Here is a 20,312-nt window from a genome sequence, read left to right as displayed (position 1 = left end):
GCTCTTCCCTCCCACATTTTCAACATGCATTTGGATCTACTGCCAGGAGGGCTTGACACCACAGGCACTGAGATAGGGCTTGCAAGGGGATACACCCCTATCCTGTACAGCATTCCTGCCTGGAATTAGGGCATCACATCAGCCCTTCCCACTTTCCACACTCATGTTTTTGATACTGCTGTCTCAGCTAGAATTCCCTGTTGACAAACCATAAAACAGGAATGGAGAAGAAGAGCAAGACCACTTATTAGCATGCAGAAGTCATTAATGAGGATACAGATCAAATAAAATTTAGTGGAAGGGGAAAGTGAATTAAAACTGACACCAACAGATGTTTATGAACGACGGACAGAAAAGAGACTGGGAAGATTTCCTGTGTCTCACAGAACATCAACAAGAGATGCACCAGTGAAATTAAATTGCAGCAACCAGAGGAAGGGATGATAGGGAATCTTTTTTTCCCAGAACACATAATTAATTTGTGATGCATCTGCTATGAATTACTACGAGGTCAGCTTAGCAAGACTCAAAAACATTCAGCTGTTTCTATCAATAAGAATATCCAGACTTTTAACAATGAATAAAATGTAAGAGGGAATTTCTGTAAGTGCTGAAACACAACTTCTATCACAAAATATGCATTATCCTCTGAAAACACAGATAATCAAGCACCAAAACTATTATATGAAGAGGATTTTCTTAAAGAAAAAGTGGAGTGGAGGGTGTTCTGGTATAAAATAACCTGAAAACAGATAGGGGAAGGTAAATGGTCATACTCAAAACATCAAAAGTAAAAGGCAATCCCCAGAGTCAATACAAAAAGGTCAAGGTCATCCAGAATGGTCAAAGGTCGTACCAAAAAGCAGAAAGTTATCAGAAAGGTCAAAGGTTACTGAAAAGGTTGAGGCTCACTGAAATCTCAAACGCCACTGGAGATGTGAAAAATCACAGCAAAGGTTTCATAAAGGTAAAATGTCAAGGACTGGTCAAAAGTCACACAGGGGTCTCTCACAATGTCAAAGATCATCAAAAATTCAAGGATTAGCCTGAAATGTAAAGTGATCCAAAAGACCATGGGCCACAGAAAAGTAAAAGGTCACCTTGATGGTGATTTTTTTTGTTTCCTGAAAGGCCAAAAGTCACCCCAAAATTCCAGAGGTGGAAGACAACCAAATGTAAAAAGTCATCCCAAAAGATCAAAGATCATCTCAACAGGCCAAGGGTCATCCTGAAATGTCAAAGTTCACTCAAAGAGTCAAATGCTCCTCCTGAGGGTCAAAGATCACTGAGGAGTCAAAAGTAATCCCAAAATTCAAATGTCACAGAAAGGTGAAAGGTCTGTTGCTCTCTGCTTCCTTGGAGACACAGCCAGGGAGGGAAATGGGCAGGGAATGGAGTGACTTTGGTGCCCCCTGAACCAGCACAAGGGCAAGCAGTGATGCAGGGGGGGTGTGTGCCCACTGAGGTGCAATTAGACAATTAATTGTAATTAATTACAAAAGCTAAATACGCATACTGTTCAAATATTAATAAAATTAATATATAAAGTGATACAGAGAGGGGACAGCAGGACAATTTCAGTATTTTGGGTAGTAACCAGCCCTTGGATTGACTATAAACCCTGACCTTGTTACACATAGAGCCAGGTTTAGTACCTAAGAATTTACCCACGCTTCTGGCAGTGCTGCTTTAGTAATGAGGAAGAAAATACTTTGCTTCAAAGGCCCTTTGAAAGCCAGTACCTTAAATATAATTGTGCTGGAAGTACTCCCTTGCTTTTCCTTCATAAAGTGACCAGCTCTGTGAACAGTGAGAAAGCACAAATCCATTGCTGGCAATTACTCCAAACAGCTGTACCAACCAATATCCTGGGAAGCTTGTAAATTATGTTATACCATTAACCTGGCTCAATTATACAGAGATGACATGTCAAGCTTTCAACCAGCTACAAAGGCAGCAAGGCCAGATGCTCTTTCTGAGAGGAAATTATAAAGGAGGGAAAAGTGTGCTGTCATGTCACTCCATGTTGTGCCAGACCCAAAGGAACATTCTTAAAGGAATAATCCAAAAAGTCTAAAAAACTCCAAGGTTCTGTGTTCTTCTAAAGGTCTGGTTTTATTCACAGGGATTCTAGTGGTGTAAATCAATTGTCCAGTCCTTCCAAAATCAGTTCTCAGCTCGTGTACAGTGTTTTCAGTGCTCAGTCTTCAAACCTTGGCCAGATGCTGCTCTAGGGTTTGCACAGCCCCTGCACTGGAGGGGAAGATGCACCTCCAATAACTCCTCCAGTTACTCCTGCCCAGGGAGCAGTTCTCAGCTCAAAGAGCAAGCCAGGGATGGGGACACTTCTGTCCCTCCTGGACCTGTGTCCCAAAGCCATCCCTTACCTTGCTTGGCAGTGTGGATGGAGAGGCTTTCAGGTTTGCTCCTGGCTGAGAGGATCTCATACAGGAAAAGTGCTTCAGAAAACAAGACTTGGAGGAGATGCTGGCTGCAGTTTTCAAGGAACACCAAGGGCACAGGAACACCTGCTCCTCTGGGTCTGAGGAGATTTGGGAACCAAGTGGATTCAGGTCTCTTTTAATATTCCAGATGGGAACCAGATGACTCCTTTCTGCCATGATCAACCTTACCACCTTATTACACTATCTGTGTGTCTCCTCATGTAACTCACAACTTTTTAAAAGTCCACCAGCCCCTGGAGATGGAAAACAGCAAAGCAAGATGTCACAGAGTTACAGGGGCACAGGGGTGGGGCTTAATATTACATTTAATAGGATAACTCCTGCAGCAGTTCTTTCACACCTCTGGCACTGCATACAGCATTTTCTGGCTCTGTGCTCAAGGCAGACTTCATTTACCCTGGTGAATGGAATCTTAGTTTCTCTCAATCTCCCTGAAGTAGTTCCAGGTTTATTCTGGGGCAAGGGAAGAACCTGATACTGGATTTTGAAAAACAAATGAATTTGCTACACCCTGGGAAATTTCATACACAATATATGTCAAAATATGTCAATATATGTCAAAACACAGCTGTCAACATTTTTAAATTCAAACCTAATTGTTTTATATTTCTGCCAAGCCACACATTAACTGTCAGCACAAAAGTTTCCACAGTGCCTCTGTGGGCTCTCACACGTAGCTACCCTATGACCTACACCAAGGAACAGCCCTGGCTCTTGGAGAAGCTCAAATCCACCGAGGCAAGAATGTGAAAACACAGCTGGGCGCAGCAGCTTCTGCTGCTGCAGTAAATCCCTCTGCCCCTCCACACATCTCTCTCTGCCCTGAAAGTCTTTAGAGGTGAAATCATGAGTTTTCCTTCTCATTGCAGTTCTGTTTTGGCACTAAAAATCCTTCTTGAGGCAAGGACAGTTTGGCATATTTTCCTTGTCTGCCCATCAAGCTCTTAAAAAATTAAGTTATTAATCATCTGAACATTCACCTCTGCTGCACTTGCTGACCAGAAACTCCCATAGGTGGTTATTTCAAATATGACTCTGCTTCTGTTGAAGACTTTTGAATTAAGAAAAAAAAAACTTGAAGTATGGACAAATGCACCTTGTCATAATTACTGCCTAGCAGTGTATTTTTAAAGCAGTCAGCTGAGCTTCTAGTTTATACTTCAATAATTTGCTTACTTGGTAAAAAAAACAAAACTAAAAAAAAAAAAACCTGACAAAACCCACATTCATCACGTAGTGTATCTGAGGTCTCCTCTATAACAAAGCACTGCTTGCAAGAAGGAAGAGAAGTTTGCAGCTAAACTGTTTTGTAACAGATGTATGGATGGAAAAAGTTACTAACTGGGAGTGTTCTCTCCTTGTGAGTCTCGCCGTTGCTATTAGTGCTGCTCTGTAGGGTGTAGCTTTCCTCTGGGACTTCTGTGTTTGCTTTCCGTGTTGCTTTCCTCTTCCTTTTGGTCAGGAGCCTTTTTACGACCTGGCAAAATAACACCGAGCAGCAGCACGGAATCTGCAGGACAAAAATGAGCCTTTGCCTTAAATATCCCCGAGACAAATGGAGGTGAGTAGAAACAAGTCTGGGCTGGGGAATTGCTGTCAGTTTGCTGTTCAGGAGTTATTAGCAACTAGTACATTGGATTTGTTTGGGGTTTTTCCCCCTATCTGGCTGCAACGTTGAGAATTTAACTAAAGTCAGGCATGGAAATATAGTGGAGTTGTAAATGCATCCAGGCCTTGGGTAGGGATTGCAGAGTTGGTTGGGACAGAAATCCTGTGAGCAGGGTTTCCTGGGCCTTCATGGCAGACCCAAACACATTTTCCCTCCTCCTTTTCCCTGGTCTCACAGAGTGTCTCTGTGTTTCTGATTCCCTGTGCACACTACACCTGATGAGAGCATTTACCCTGCTCCCATCACCTCCCTGCACCTCATATATAATGCAGAGGTTGTATTTGCTCAGCTGTATTGAATCCTGCTATAAAAGCAGAGTGCAGAGGGCAGGTTCTGGATGCCCAGTGAATCTCTGTAACTAATAAAATATAGCACCTGCCCTGCTGGAAGTGTCAGTGTGAAACCAGACTTGACAGGGTAAGTGATCCCAGTTCATGATCCTATAATGCTGGCACAGTTTGGTGGTACTGGCATAAAAGTGGTACTGAGAGCTAAGGTGGACTTTGAGATAAATTAAAAATGGTGTCTTTAAAGGAAAATTACTCTGTACGGGATTTGATGACATGCAGATCTTTTACTCATAGGGTGTCATACCTGGCAGCTGGGTGGATGAAAATGATTTTGTGTTGAACAAACAAGACTCCACATGAGTCAAAAATAGGCAATTAAAGACTAAATATTCCTTAGACTCCTTCTTTCCGTTTTCTAAGTTATTTTTTAAGAACGTTGAAATTCGCTGAGATGTTTGGGGTTTTTTTCTGTACTGTTCAATGTGTATTTCTAACATTAAGCTTTTAGGTTATGTTAGTTTTGCACCTAAGGTATGTTGGTCTCCTACTGTTTTTTCATGGGGTTTGGAGCCAGGTTTTCCGACTCAGCTTCCGAAATAGAAAACACTGTTATTTCCTGTTTGCTAATAATTCAATCTTATGTCTATTTAAAAGTTTTCTAAGAAAATACTAGCAAACAATCGCGGGTCAGAGACCACAGGGCTAGTTCATGAAACAGAATGAACAATTTTATATTCCTGAAATATTTGATGTAATGTAGAATCAACAAATGTTTTAGATCAGTTTCCTCTCCAATTTACAGAGACCAGACACTACTCCTTCTGGTACTTGTAAAGTACCAGAAAGCAGAGTTGTGTTTTGGTGCATGAAGGAAATTTAACTTCTGAGGGGACAATAATTCAGCAAAGGTGTCAAAGAGGGACAACTCGAACTGGGGATATAAAAATTATCTTTCTCTTGGTCATGACTTCTGGCTTTTCCCTGCTGTCCCATGTAGACCCAACGTTCCTTGGGGCAGGGGCAACACTGTGTGTTCATACAATGCTCTGGCTTTATTCCCCCCTTTCCATGGCAGAGCTCACTGCAGCTGATGGAAGATTCTACATGTCCATAGCAGAGCTCACAGTGTGACTGTTCACTGGTTTCATGGAAACACTGAGTTTAGCTGCCTTTTTGTTGGCAAACCCAAGCCCACACAGCTGAGTCACCCCACACAAAGCAGCAGCTTTGAATATTTGGTTTTCCAAAGTACAATCTCCCTCTTTCACCAAGGCATAAAGGACACTTCTCACAGCAGAACTTTGGTTTTCATTTGCTACGCTGGGACAAAAACACAGGCAGTCACACACTTGGTAACAAGGGAATAAAGTCCTGTGTCACAAACAAACCCAGAAGGGAGGCCTGGATCGTGTTTAAAACCTTGAACCACAGACACAGAGAAAAGAATTAAAAATAACCTGAATAGTTATTTTCACAACCTGGTTATATGTAAGGGAGTATTTTTACGGGCTTTTCAGTTTCTCTTTTTGGACAGCTTGAAATGCTGCCCACAGCCTGTGTAAAATCTGAAGGGGCAGGCTTTGGGCACATGGAAATAACCTATTGCAGTCATCAAAGCCACATCAAGGCACTCAAGGTGATGTAGGAGCAGTCACCCCTTCTCTCCTGAGCTCTCAGCTGGAGCACAGACCTTGGATTTCTGCTGTGAGCAGTTCATGCCTGCCAGTCCCTCTACTACTGAGTCATTCTAGCTGGCTATATTGGTTATTTTAGACTATTTTAATAATTATTCTACACTGAAAATAAAATAATAATAATAATTAAAAAAAGACAGAAGCATGTTAATTGTAAAATCCAGAAAAATAGCATGTGAGGAAGAGTCCACAAAATATCCACCTGTAAAATAAAAGTCTGCTGGGGAGTCAGTGAAGAGTGAAGAGAAAGAAACACCAGAGCAGCCAACTAGAAAAAAAAGGCCAGCATAAGACTTGATAGTCACAGGAAGATCAAAAATAAAATGAAACTGTTTGAAACCTCTCAGTTGGAATACATTTCAGAAGAGCCACCTAGTCTCAAAGAAAGCTGTCAGAACAGCAAATTGAAGTCAGCAAGCAAATTTGAACAGGAGATGTCTTAAAAACAGGCAAAAACGATTCCTATAAGTAATATCTGACATGTCAGAAAGTAAAGTACTTTTGAAAGAGAAACATTGGGAATGAGCAAAAACTGAATTTGAAAATCTTCCATCCAGTGTTTTATTACCTGCTGCTGGAGATCTGACAGCCATTTAAATGATTTCTCAAGCTCATTTAAGAAAAAAAATAAAAAAGGTTTGCTTTCCCATCCCATCAATTAGAGAAAAATCATCACATCATTTTATGTTGAGAGTTAGTTGATGAATGTCGTGTCATATATCACTGCCTCTGCATCTGACAGGAATCAAAGCAGACACTTGGAAAAGCAAATGTCTTTGAACTGCTAATTATGCTTAACAAAGAAAGTGTTTCACATGTTGCTTCTTAATGAAATTTCTGCTTTTACCTAAAAGGTTTTTCTCCCATCTTATTTCTGGACAGCATGAAATTATGTTGAAGCTAACAGCAATCTATTTATTTTTGATTATACTGTGATGTTTTTAAAAGTGGGGAAAATATTCTGTGTTTCTTGCATAACCAAAAGCTTCTGGAGATTTGTTGTGAAATACTGACAAAGGTAACCCTCTGGTCGATATGTTTGCCTTTTGGATATATGATATTTAAAGGCATCTGTGAATGTTCTGAATGTGAGAACAGTATTTTAGCTCAATTTCTCTACCCCCAGGAATTTCTTCTTCCTCAACTTTCTCTTTGGGGCCTTATTCTCAGAGCAGTGTAAAATACCCCAACAAAATCTACACGCAAACAAATCTTCTCAAACAAGAGCAATTACCAAAGAGGAGGATAATTTATAGGGAGAAAAAGGTAACAAGTGCTGGACCAGCAATTTGGCACCTAAATTCCACCACATTTAAGTACTCTGCATAAGGTTCAAAAAAAGAAAACCAAATGCATAAACAAAACAAACAAACAAAAAAAAATTCAGGAAAACCTAAACAAACAATAAGCACCCAGATTGCAGTGCAACCCCTCAGAGCCTCAAATCTTTTGACTTACATCCTTCTCTAATCTTAAAGCTTTGGAAATAATGCCAAAAAGTGAAACTCTACAAGTTCTGAGTTAGAAAGCAAGTAGTGTATATGTGTCTGCTCTGTTTTTATCTGCCAGAGAAGAGATAGTTTTTTGTGGTCAGCATCAAGCCATATCTTCCAAACTAGGAATCTTCAGTCAAGGAAAATCCTTGAGGCTATGAAGAAAGTCCCAGTAATGTGGAGAATGTAAAATGGCAAGTCAGGAATTGATGCAAAAACCTGCAGTACCTGATGTGAATAAATAAGTTTTATACTGTTACTCTCCATCACTGGAATCATGGATTTTCCTGCTGTTAGCCAGACCAGAATTATTTTTTTAATTATAATATTCTCTGATTTATATTTCATGAAGTGAAGAAGACAGTGCAAGATTTGTGCTAGCTCCTCAAACTGTAAGAGACAATATAAGCTCAAGAGTGTCGATTCTCATTTTCCTTAAAACTACTTTTAAAAAGCTTTGCATATACGGGCAGAATAAAAATGAAAGGTCTGTTAACTACTTTAGAATTGCTCCTTTCCATTGCCAGTTTGTCTCCCACATTCCTGTGAAGTATGCAGTTTTGGAAAATGCTTAAAACACATAAATAGTACAATTCGGTCAATTGCTCTTCATCGGTAAGTAAGAGAGCATTCAGAGGCACTGTCAGCAGCAGAGCCGGGGATTAGCTCTCAATTGCCTCTTCTGTGAAATCTCCCTGCTGGTTCCTCACATCCATTCACAAACATTCTTCCTTCTCACCCACTTACAGTCCCTACAAGAGTGTTTAGGAGCTCAGCTAATTTAACTGGGATTTAGATGTGGACATTAGATATTAAAAGCAATTTTTAAAATCCATATGTGCTGGCAGTATCCTTAAATGCTTCTGTTACTCTGGCACTGACTGGTAGAGTTCTGAGATGGTGCCAGTTTGACAGCACTGGTGGGATGCTGGGCTCAGGAAGCAGGTTTGGTGCCATTCCTGGGGAGAAGTCCCTGGATTTGAAGTGTGGAAGAGGCTCACCATGAGACATGCAGCAACTTCTCCCAGTGACAGTGGCACTGAGCCTGGGGAGTCCCTTTTGTGGGGCACGTTTATGCACTCCATAAAAATGTGCACAAGGATGAAAAGCAAAAAGAAAATAAGAGGATGAACCAAACAGAGGGTTAGTCCCATTTTACCTTGTGCCCTGGGAAGGCAAAGGAAGAGGAGAGTAACCTCAATGAGATCACTGCTAGAGCACTACTTGAGAGCTGCCCCATCCCTTTTGCTCCAATTAAGGTCTAAAAGGCAACTGCATAAGTACATTAGACCAAAAACCCCATCCAGCCAAAATTCACCTATGCACATTACCAGTAACAACCTCACAGGCAAATGTTAGCCTGTATCTTCCATTTTCCAGTCCTGGGATTTGCATGTCCCCAAAGGATCAGTGTGACTCCTGAAATCATTAGGAAACCACACAGTGGATGTTGTACACCACATTTACATCCTAGAGATAAGCTGCTGGCTGAACAGTTGTGTTTTTCATGAAGCACATCTTTTGTTTTATAGCTAGTGGAGTGGTGGGTGATTCAGGAATTTTGGAAATGCTTTTGGAAAACAGGTTAGGCAGAGCAGAGGGAAGTGGTTCAGGTAAAGCTGAACCTGCCATGGAGCAGTACATGGACCCAGGGACTCCTCAGGGGCCTCCCAGTCTTTCTCTTCTATAATTTCTCCACCTTAATGCTTCTGTCTCAGTACCTAGACAGCTGGCCCTGTATTAGTCAACAAATAAGACAAAGGATAGAGGATGGCTTAGATGAGGCCATTTTGGACTGTTTTTCTTGCATTCATGAGCAGTCATGAGCTCTGGAGGGGATCTAACAGGCTCCATGCATGGCCAGTTGCTGTTTGTGTTTTCAGACAGCTGAAGAGCTGAAATCTCTCCCTGCAAAGAAAAGGTTGTGCATGCAAACACTATCCATTTCACAGCTTTTATAGAAAATACCCAGTTGCCTACTCTAGTCTGTGATACTGCTTGTGAGGCACATATTCCTCCATTGCATTATAATTCCTGTCACAATATTGACTTTTAAGTGAGGGAACAAACTTCATCTGTATGTTTGGAGGCAGAAGTTCTAAAAACTACTGTAAAAAAAATGTCAGTTCCTGACCTTATCCTCCAGCTGAGCCCTGAGAACTTTGGTCTCTTTAGAGAGGCTGCTATCAGTGTGCTCAAATATGAGCCAGGTTAATGCAGTTAACCCTGGATTCTTGATGGTCCTGGCCTTGCCTGCCTGCAGGATAATGAACTCGGCAGTTTCAGGTGTTGAAGCTGCTTGGAAATGATGCAGCACTGGTCTGTGTGTTAGTGGTAGCACTGGGAAAAGGAGCAAAGGGAGAGGAAACACCATCCATTCCACTCTCACCCACACTGGGTGGAATCAGCTGCAGCAGCAGGTCCTGCTGTCTCCCCTGCATCCTATTGCAGTGCATTTACTGTGTTCAGGAGTTTTGTTAAGAGATTGAAAGCCCTGGATTTAGAGCTATCACAGAGCGAAGAGTCTTGAAAATAAGTGTATGTGAGCAAGAAGAACCGAGTCCTCATCTGGTGAGGAAACTTTCACGTCCCCACATCACTCTTTCTCCAATTTACAGTCTCAATTGTACACAAGGGAAACTTAAGATTTATCTGAGACAGAATACACCTGCATTTTAGTTCTTTCACTGCTGAGAAATATGTACAATTTTTCCCATTGTTCCAGAAGGGTTGGTTTGTTGGTAGTTTTTTAATATCACCCCCTGGTGTCTTCTAACTTTTTTTTTTAATTTTTTAAATTTTTTAAGCTCTTATTTTTGGAGCTTAGGAGTCATAATGAATAAAAACCTGTGAATGCAATTCATTTCAGATCCACGTGTTGAGTCACGGGTTCCTCTTCAGTATGTGCAGGAGTCAAATCTTGCCCTTGTAAGGGGATTGGCAGTAGCTTTGGAAATATCTGCCCTATTTCCCAGTTTGCAATCATGTGCTGTACTTCCAGCTCACTTTTTATATAAAAGCAAATAAAGATTTTATCTGCAGGCATCAGATATTGTCTTAATAACCATCCCTGTATCTGTGTGCAGCTGCCCAGGGTGGGAAATGAGGCTCTGAAATTTGTTATGTGGTCTGAGTGTGTTTTACACTGTTCATATTCATGCTGCTGTTAGGAGATCCTTCTCTCTCTCTCATCATCCTTTACTCAAACCAAGAAAGCCAAACAAGTGCTTCCCACATCTCTCTGTCATCCATCACGTACCTACTCTTTTATCATACCTGTGCAGCATTGTCAAAACCAATGCTTACATTTTGTCAGTCATTATTAAACAGTTTTTCAGTGCTCTAAATCCCTTCATTTGGAGAATGCCCAAGCTAATGACGTGAACAGAACCAAACCATTTCAGGCACTGCTGGTTCAGTGAGACCCTCAGCTCTGTCCCTGAGCTCCTCCTCACTTTGAAGAAGAGCTCACTTTGTCTCCTGGAGTATATTTCTGACCTTTGCCTCCTTTTACCTATTTGAAATACATGTTTCTGCCATGCAACTGCTTGGGCAGTTCTGCCTCACAGAACCAGCCAGGGACTTCTTTGTGCTGTCCTGGGGGTAAATGTCCCCCTCACAGCCTTATCAGCACATCAGAGAGACAAACACCTGCATTTCCCCCCTGTCTTAGTAAGGTGAACATTATTACACATTTTGTTAAGCCATGAGCACAACAGCAATCTTAGGCACTACAACCCAGTCTTGACACTGATCCTGGTCTAAAGACAAAGCTGTGCTCAGGCAGGACAAGCTTTCAGGTTTTGATGGCTACTTGTTTTTCCGGTTTTGGTAAGGAAAATGTGTTGAAAACATATTTATAATTTATAAAAGATTTATAATGGACTTTCGTGGCTCCAGATAGGTCAGATAAACATGGGAGTGAATTTGTTGAGGAAAACAAGCTGCCATTCTGAACAGCTGGAGGCTTAGCCATCCCCAGAGCAAAGTCCATCAAACCCAGAGAAGTGGCAAACTGCCAGGCAGCTGCATGTGTGTCACTTTGATGGTCACACAGGAATGCCCTCTGGGCAGGAGGGGATTAATGATAACTCTCTGAAGCCCCAAGTGCCTCATTTTTGATCTTCCTGTGGCAGTATATTTCTTCTTCCATTTTCACTTTGTTCTCAAAGCTTCACTCTTCGTTTAAAGCCTCTAAGGAAACTCCTTGCAAGATAGATGTACATTACCCTTTCAGGAGAAACAGAATCTCTGTCAGAAAAATAAATACTGAAATCTGTTTAGTAATGCCCCTCATGTAGACATCTCTCTCTCATCTTCTTTAAATATTTGTTTAGAAACCAGCTTTCATTGATAGAAATTAAATTGCCATAATCCATATAGCATGGAATATTTCTGTAGAGATGCTCTAATGCTAATTTGCAAGAATGGGAGAACATTTGCCATCCTGACAAATTCCTTTTGTCCTTAGATGAAAGAGACAGCAAAGACAGTGCCCCTGGCTAAGTGGAGACATGAGATAGATATGCACAATTCTCTATATGTGAAGTCTAGTGTTGAAGATGTTAATAATTTTCAGTTTAACTCCTATAGAATTAAAATTAAAGCTTTATAGTCATTTCCAAGCAGAAACCTGCTTGGAAATAGCCTGACTTAGTGTTTTGAAAGATGTCAAAGATTCTCTCTTCATAATGACCTTGGAGATGTGGATCCAAATAATGATGTCTGGGTATTTATACAAATGGTTCTTCTCAGAACTGCCCATCACAGATAATTTTGCCAAATACACACGAAATTTATAAAACCAGAAACATCTTTTACTTAATCTGAATCTGCTCATGAAAATGGATGGAATGAGCCCTAAATCCTAGTCCAGCTGTCTAATGTAAGACTTAAGAGCCACCATGTGATGCACAAGATTTGGTGGACATTGTTCTTAACTACAATTAAGCTCAGTGTGCCAACCCATGTGCTGATGGTAATAATAACACCAACCAGCCTAGACACTATTTCTACATCACCTTCCTCCTTTTCTAAAGCAGTGGTTTAGGGCTAAAACTGAGGGTGTAAAAAGATTTAGTTTCATTTATCAAGCGTGATAGAAGAAGGGCACAGTCACCATGATTCACATTCCTTACCTGTGGTTTATCCCTGTTCAATCCAGCCCTAACTGGTGTCTGTGAAGATGACAAATCCCATCTCACACAGCTTGCAAGCACATTCCAGACCCACCAGGAGCCCACTGCCTTGCACTGAAGCTAGAGGTGCTTGGGCAGAGCTGTATCAATCCTCCTTGGCTGCCAGAAGGAAGGTACAATTAGGAAAAAGACTGCATTAGAGTTCAAGAATTGAGTTTTTCTGCATGGTGAGATGAGTGCTATTCAGCCAGCCTGCTCAGTGGGGACACTGGGTGCAGGACCGGGGCAGGAGACAGGATCACTCAGCTCTGCCAAGGCTTGATGTGCACCTTGGCTTGTCAGGACCAAACAAGTTCTCCTCTGCCTGTGAACCCCAAAGCCCAGCAGGTAGATCTAGGCCAAAGTGAGGAAGCAGCACCTGTCAACATATTTGCAAGGACTGTTGTGAGTTCTGCACAAATATTATTTATGGGGAGCAAAAAGAAATTAGCATGTAACCACTATCTCTCTGTAGAGTCACCTTCAGACCAGTCAGGCACAGTGCTACTCAATCTGCCTGCATTTCCAGAGCACTGATCACTATGTATCTTTGCATCATGGCCATCCATCACACCACCAGATTCTCATCTAAATACTGCCAGCAGCACTGTGAGCAGCAACATTGCCTCCTTCTCCCTCTGCATCTTATTATTGAAGCTGCTGCTGGCAAAGGGAAGGAAAGTGGCTGTGTCCACAGTGACATTAGCAGAGCTGTCAGCTAAATCTGTGTTGATCCTTTCCCCCTCATCCATGCTTCTCTGCCCCTGTTCTCCTTTTTGAGGCAGCAGAAAATCCATATAAATTCACCACTGTGCACAGCCATCCAGAAATCCTGCCCATGTTCCATGAAACCTTTGGTACCCTGACTCCAATCCACATGCTGTGTCCCCCCCTTGGCCACCCAAGTCCCCCAGGCAGAGCCACTGCCAGGGCTCCCAGAGGCTTCTCCTGGACAGCAGGAGCATCCCTGGGAGCAGTCAGGGCAAGGAACTTGTCTGCTCTCTGCAGGTTCCTCAGCACAAACAGGATTCCAACACCCCTAAAGGCAGAGCAGGGCACAAGAGAGGCTGGGTGCTTTGACAGAGACCATACTGCACCCAGATAAACCCATAGCAAAGTTTCCCAAACTCTTGGGAGCTGGGATGTTTGTAAGTAGTCCCTAAGCAATTCCATTCAAACAAAAAGTGCTTTTCCAGTTTGGAAAGGAGCAGGGAAACCTCTACTAGTGATGTAGCTCTATTCAGCTCACTCATCCCACCAGGCCATTTTGGAGAAGAGCATGGTGTATAAAGGGGAATAGAGCTGCAGATAATACTTCATAATGTGAACTGCAGAGGACTCACCATGAGGGGACCCTCCTGGGCTCCAGGTACCCCATTAACTCAGGCAGAACTAGCAGACACATGTGAGTAGACAGCAGTTGTGTTTGGTCATATACTTATAAAGCATGAGATATACAGGCAGCTTGTTTGGTATTTTTGTTTGTGTAGGGTTTAAATTTTTTCTGAAGACAGTTTTCAGACATGGGGATTTATTTTTTTCTCCTCAATTCACCAAGCTGATATACAATTCATGGTGTGCCTTGTTTGATACCATGTGTCAGTCAGCTGGAACTGGATTTCACCTAACAAACTACTTACAATGTACTTGGAAAAGGAGCATCAGAGCAAAGATAGATATTCTTGGACAACTAGCATTTCAAAAGTTTCAGCATTCACAATCCTCCCTCTCTGTCTAAAGTCTTGTACATTGTGGATGTTTGCACACCCTTTCTCTCTACCACTCGTCAGCTCACTGCAGTTCTCAGCTACAGTCAGTGTCACCCTCCCCTGCTGTCATCTGACACTCCCCAGTCTGGAAAGGGAGATCCCGAGTTCAGTGATCTGCCCCATGGCAATTCAGCCACAGGGCCTGCACAGCAAGCACAGGTCAGGGGCTTTTCCTCCTGGTCTCTCCTCCATCCAGCCCATCTGAAGCATAGCTTGTGCCAGGGACAGGAGAGATCCTGCTCAGGGGCTCAGCACACTCAAATTTGACTTTCCTGCATTTTTTCCCAGCACAGAATACATGTGGCCTGACACTACAGATGTGTTCCTTATACTGTTAATAGTTATCCTCTATAAACTTTCTTCCACTGTGTCTCCATTGCTCCTCTGTCATTATCTTCTTTGCCAAACAGTCAAGGAAAATTTAAGTACCATGTTACGGCACCAGGCTTCCCTGAGATTTTGGGGGGCAGAGAAGGAAAAGTTTGTTTCTTCCCTCCCATGACAGAATCACCCCCTTCAAGCAGCATTGCAGTACTAGCAGGTAACTGCATACAGGAGGAGTAATTCCATGTGGTCAATATTCCCATCAGCCCAGCTATGGAGAGCTGGTTGTTAAACATCTCTAGGTTGCACAGTGATATAAACCTAATCAACTCCTGTCTCAATTTTAAAATCTCATTGAAAACCATACTTTGTTTTCCTCTGCAGTACTGCTTCATTTTCCCCCTTCCACCGAGCTATTATTTAATTCACTGGCAGTAGCTGGCACTGACTGGAACACAGTTCACAGGATTGACCTGGGGCCACAACTCAGGGCTGAAGAGTCCTGCAAGCTTGGACAAAGCACTCTGCCCCTGTTTCCTCATCTTTGACATAAGAGGAATGTTTCTGCTGCCAAGGGATGCTGGAATAATTATGCTTCAGGAATATTCAATGCTAAACACTTCTGCCAGTCTATTTATCATGTTTATAGAGTAATGGCTTTCAGGAATAAGAGATTAGAGAATATGCCTGTAGTTACAGAGCTGGGCTGGAGTACAGGAGAGCTGACTCCTGGCTCTTAGGAAACAGAAGGAAACCTTAGGCAAGGTTTGGGTTTCAAATCTCCTCCTTCAGGATGGAAAATACAACTTTTGCCTCGATGGAAGATAAATAATTCCTGTTTGTGAGTTTTCAAACACAACAGTTACTGTCAGTTTTTAAGAGAATTGTCACTTGTACAGTTCCAGTATGGATTCAGTCTATAAATAAAGGACAAGAAAGAGTAACTGCAGTTAGGAGAGGATTTGCAGCACTAGGTCAATGTCTGATTCTTGTATTTAATGAAACCTTGCACACCAGGATTAATTCAACGAGGAAACGTCTCTCACAGCCAATGTTGACTTCAAGAGTCATTCATGACATTGAGCAAGACAGCTATTACTTGTATCCCTTCCACTGAAAATTAGGAGCACAACATCAGACCCAATAACTGCTGAAAAACCAGGCAAGGCTGCTCACGGTCTGCAGAACCAAGGGCCATGCTTTGTGAGTTTCCCTTTTGGCACGGTTTCCAGACAAGCCTGTCTGCCACAGCTCAAAGAGCTAAAGACATGCCACACCTGATCTCCCACGGAAGTTTTGAAGGAGAAGCCCAGCAGATTTGATTAACGCCAAGTGATGTGAGCAAACAGAGCCCACCCTGCTGCCTCCCACTGCCCAGCCCATCTGCTGCCCACCAGCTGCTCCAGCTGCAGTGAAACTCCACTGCAGATGCTCTCACTCTGCTCCTTCCCGTGTTTCCTGAGGAAACACTCAGCTCATCTGCTGCTCTTTAAGCAATTACTGCACTCCATGAAGCATCTGGTGAGCAGGGGCTCTGCAGGGCCCCTCATTTCAGCAGCTCCCCCCCTGTGGCACACGTGTGCTCTGGCCTTATGGCCAGTGCCTGACCAACCAAAGGCTGGGTAGTTGCACTGACACACACCAGCTGGCCACTTGCCCTTATCAATTTTCATCGGTTTGATGAAGTACACACTCATGTTAATTTATTAGCATCAATGAAGATTCTGCCAGAACTGGCCTCTCTGCAGAGCAGCATCTTGGCCTGCACAGGATATGCTTTATTTACAATTATGCAACTTCCTCTGTGGAGTATATCTTCCTTTAGCCCTTTTCATCTTCCCTCTAGACCAATATTTTAGACAGAAAAATTTTTCTTTTTTCAGAAAAGCTTTTTTTTTTTTTTTCTGCAAAAGGTTGAGAAAAGCTGCAGTAGCAAAGATGCTCATTTGAGGATACCAGGTAGATGTTGGAAAAGAAAACTTTGGATAGCACAAAGTCTGCCTTGATAACCTCATTGGAAAAGGAGATGGGATTGAGCCATCTTTATTTTCCTAGAAAGGAAGACCAAGTCACAGAGCTCAGCTTTTTTTAGCCTTAGAAGCTAATGAGGGAGTGGGAATCAAAATTTTACTGGTTTTATCCCTTTGAAAGTCAGAAACAGAGATAAATCCTTCCCTTGCTCTCAAAAGCAAGAAAGAGGCCTCTCGATGGTGCTGGTCAAGTAGGAGAGAAGGCAACAGTCTCAGGCACACCTGCACAGTCCTGAGCCTTCCAAAGCATCCCACCTGCACAGAGTCTCGTTCATGAGCATTAACAATACTGGCATTGCTGACATGCTTTACTTACTGTGCTAGTCCTGCATGGCCCTATACAACATTTCTTGCTGGAATAGCAGGTTTTGGTTAAGAAATGAGGAATTTTCAGAGCTGTACAATGTTGCTGCTCATCACGTGAGAGTGAGGTGAATTTCACCTTCCCCTTCAGTAACCACAGCTCCATGTTGTGACCATACCACCTTCACTCTGTCCTAGGGCTCTCAATAGCCAAAAGCACCCAGGAATGCTGGTTAGTGATTCAGCAGTGGCTGCAGGAGTGAGAAAGGGCCCCTGATTATTTCAGGTTGGTGACCAGCACATTAGGAACCAGTGAAAATACAATGGCCATTACAATCACTGACACCTAAAGGCATTGCCTTCCAGTTTGCCAGGCACATGGAGGGCTGAGATTAATTACCTTGCTGGCTTGATGATGGTAGGGCATTAAGTTTGCACAATGCCTGTGTTGCAAGAAAGCTTTTGTACAAAGCACGACCACAGCTTGTGTAGCTTGAGGGAAATGGGAGAGGATGGAAGGAAATACAGGGTGAAAGGAAATAACTGGTTACAAGGAAAGCACAAAAAAATGAGTTGTCTTGTGCAGGGCAGCAATGAGGGTCCCTTCTCACTTGCAAAAATTACTTCCATTCCCTTTTCTCTCTGGATCTGTCTCTATTGCCTGTTTGCCAATTTTATGCCAGGACTGTCTTCTAATGCATACTTATACATTTGTCAAAGGTTCTGTGCAAAGGGAAGATGAACAAAAGCTGCACTTCTAGATGTGCCAGCATGACACTGTAAGTGACACTGGCCACCAGCAGACAAGGAAAGATAGTAAGATGTGCCATAGGACTGAGGCCCTGCCTCAAGGGATGTTCCTGACCCTAGTGCTGTTCCATCTGTACTAGGATCAGGCTTAGTTTAATTAAGATCAATAGAAGGACTGTAAAAGCACACAGAAAGCTGGTCTGCTCTAATGTGTGCTGGTTTATAGATACATTGTCCAGATGTATTGCCTGTCCATCCTATACAGAGTCCTTCCATCAGCTCTGCTTTTGCCACAGCCCTCACTGCAGGAGCTGTGTGACTCAGGAGTGGTTCAGCCCTCAGGATAAAAGGATGAGCCCACCATTAGCCTGAGGAGAGACAGACAGAGATCTCTATGGACTCACCAACTTTACCAGCACATGGATTGAGTTCCTCCTTTCCCTTTCTCATTTCCCCCAGCAGAGGAGCAGCACAGCTCTCATTGAGCAGCAGGTGTGGCCATCTCATCCCCTTCTTCAGAGGTCTGAGACCTTTCTCCTCGGGCAGAAACCAACTACAGTCTTAAACTGCTCATGTGCCCCTTGTGAAGGGCTGGACTGACCTGGCTCTCCTCAGGAATTCTTTATCCTCTCCTAATTGCACCCCTTTGCTCAGACCTTCCCCTCCTAACCCCCAAGTGAAAAAGAGTGTCTCTCCAAGGCAGGCACCAAAGGCAGGCTGAACTTCTGGGCTATATTAATAAGGAAATTAAGGCTAATTGAAGGAAGTATGGTTACCTCCATGTATAGCATTATACTAAATTGCTGCACTATTTCTAGCATCCCTGTTTTCTCCAGAATGCTTAAATACCAAAGCAAGTGCAGGTCCATAGCATTAGCAAAAGGCTACAAAGGATGAGTTGGTTTCTTGGCTTATAGCTAATGCCAGAGAAGTGACTTAATTTGAATACAAACCTAGTTTTGTGAAGAAAAGAAGAAAATGTCAGGTATAAAGAACTGTTTAATCTTTTGGAAAAAGCTGGAAGAAACAGCCATCTAGAAGCCAACTGTATCCCAGTGAGCAGCAAGGGGAACTTCCAATGACCAACCATGTCAGCAGGGGTGGCAAAGTTCTTCCTTCTTTCACCTGGTCTGGATCAGATGACATGCCTGACTTGCAGAAAAGTCTTAACTGTTTTATATCAAGATTCTTAGACACACACACACAAAGTGTTACTCAAAAAGAGCTCTCCCTTATAGTGGATAGGATTATTCAGTGACAAGGCTGTGATTGCTTCCACACAGATGTGCTTTCCATGGGGCAGAGCTATTTCTCATGACTTTTCTAGGATAACTTGGCCCTGAAGATCCCAGAGTTACCTTGGAGCAGTGGCAGCAGAGCAGGCAGAGGAGCTGGGGCTGTAGCCCAGCTCTGGGGGAGATGAGCAGACAAAGGGGGGCAGGCTGGCCAGGGGTGCAGGGATTGCCAACAGGGAGCCTCTGGTACAAGGAGAGAAGGAGGGATCACTGAGTAAAAATTGGCTGCCCTTTCTCTTTCTCTTTCACTTCCTGCTGGGAAGGTGAGTGATCAGAAGGATCCCCCAGAAATAATTTCTGGTGGTCTCACCACAGATCTGGTGGGTGTGATATAGAAGGTAGGAACGGTCCTGAGATCCAGGAAGGTTGGGTCCATTCTGCTTTGACCACAAATCCTCTGGGACACTGGGAAAAGTCTGGAGCACTCTCTGCCACGGCCCTGCAGCTTTGTGGGTGCTCCCTGGCAGCATCTCTCTCCAGTCCCTGTGCCCCTCCGTGCAGACCCCCCTGGGCAGGGCTGTCCCTGGGATCCACCTCTAGGTGCTGCTATACTACCAGCTATGGATTTCCCGGCAGGAAAAACGGGAAAGGGACGGCAGCAACAACTTCATGTTGCAGGAGGAAACTGCAGCAGTTCCGAATCACGAAAATGTGCCTTTTTTTAAAGCATGGTGTTAATTCTTGCGTAAAGCAGCACACCGGGCACAGCTATCCTTCCAAATCCCCTGCAGGGATTGCAGCAGAGGGGACGAGCCTGAGCATCACCTTCTGCATCATATTCTGACTGAGGGACAGCTGTAGTTTAGCTTTTTACACAAAGAGAAAAGAAGAGGTTAAACTGAATTAGTGGCATTGTCAAGATAGGAGTTAACCTTGCCAGGTCAAGAGCAAGGACACGAGTGATTTGTCACAGACAGCAGTAATGCACATGGGGCTGACTCTGGAGGGTGAGTTTAAGGCTTCAGGCATTAGCAAATTAGCATTTTGCCTAATTAGATATTGATCACTATCACAAAGCATGTCATGACGACCGTAAGCTTACCACACTGTGAT

At 43.1% G+C, this 20,312-nt stretch overlaps 1 protein-coding gene across 2 annotated transcripts in view; it reads left to right on the top strand.

Annotated features, from left to right (window-relative positions):
- Window positions 1–3,896: 3,896 nt before the first annotated feature.
- The window catches only part of KCNMB2 (potassium calcium-activated channel subfamily M regulatory beta subunit 2), a 138,530-nt gene continuing 122,114 nt past the window's right edge, over window positions 3,897–20,312 (top strand). Inside the window, exon 1 of one of the 2 annotated variants that reach the window (XM_014871514.2) lies at window positions 3,897–4,026. In XM_014871514.2, the coding sequence (XP_014727000.1) occupies window positions 3,989–4,026 (38 nt within the window). In that variant the 5' untranslated portion in view covers window positions 3,897–3,988. The remainder of the gene's footprint in view (window positions 4,027–20,312) is intronic. The other variant, XM_014871515.2, reaches the window with a different exon arrangement.

Source organism: Sturnus vulgaris, chromosome 10, assembly GCF_052056855.1.
Source record: "Sturnus vulgaris isolate bStuVul1 chromosome 10, bStuVul1.hap1, whole genome shotgun sequence".
Lineage (NCBI taxonomy): Eukaryota > Metazoa > Chordata > Aves > Passeriformes > Sturnidae > Sturnus > Sturnus vulgaris.
This window is presented reverse-complemented; position numbering and strand designations above follow the sequence as displayed.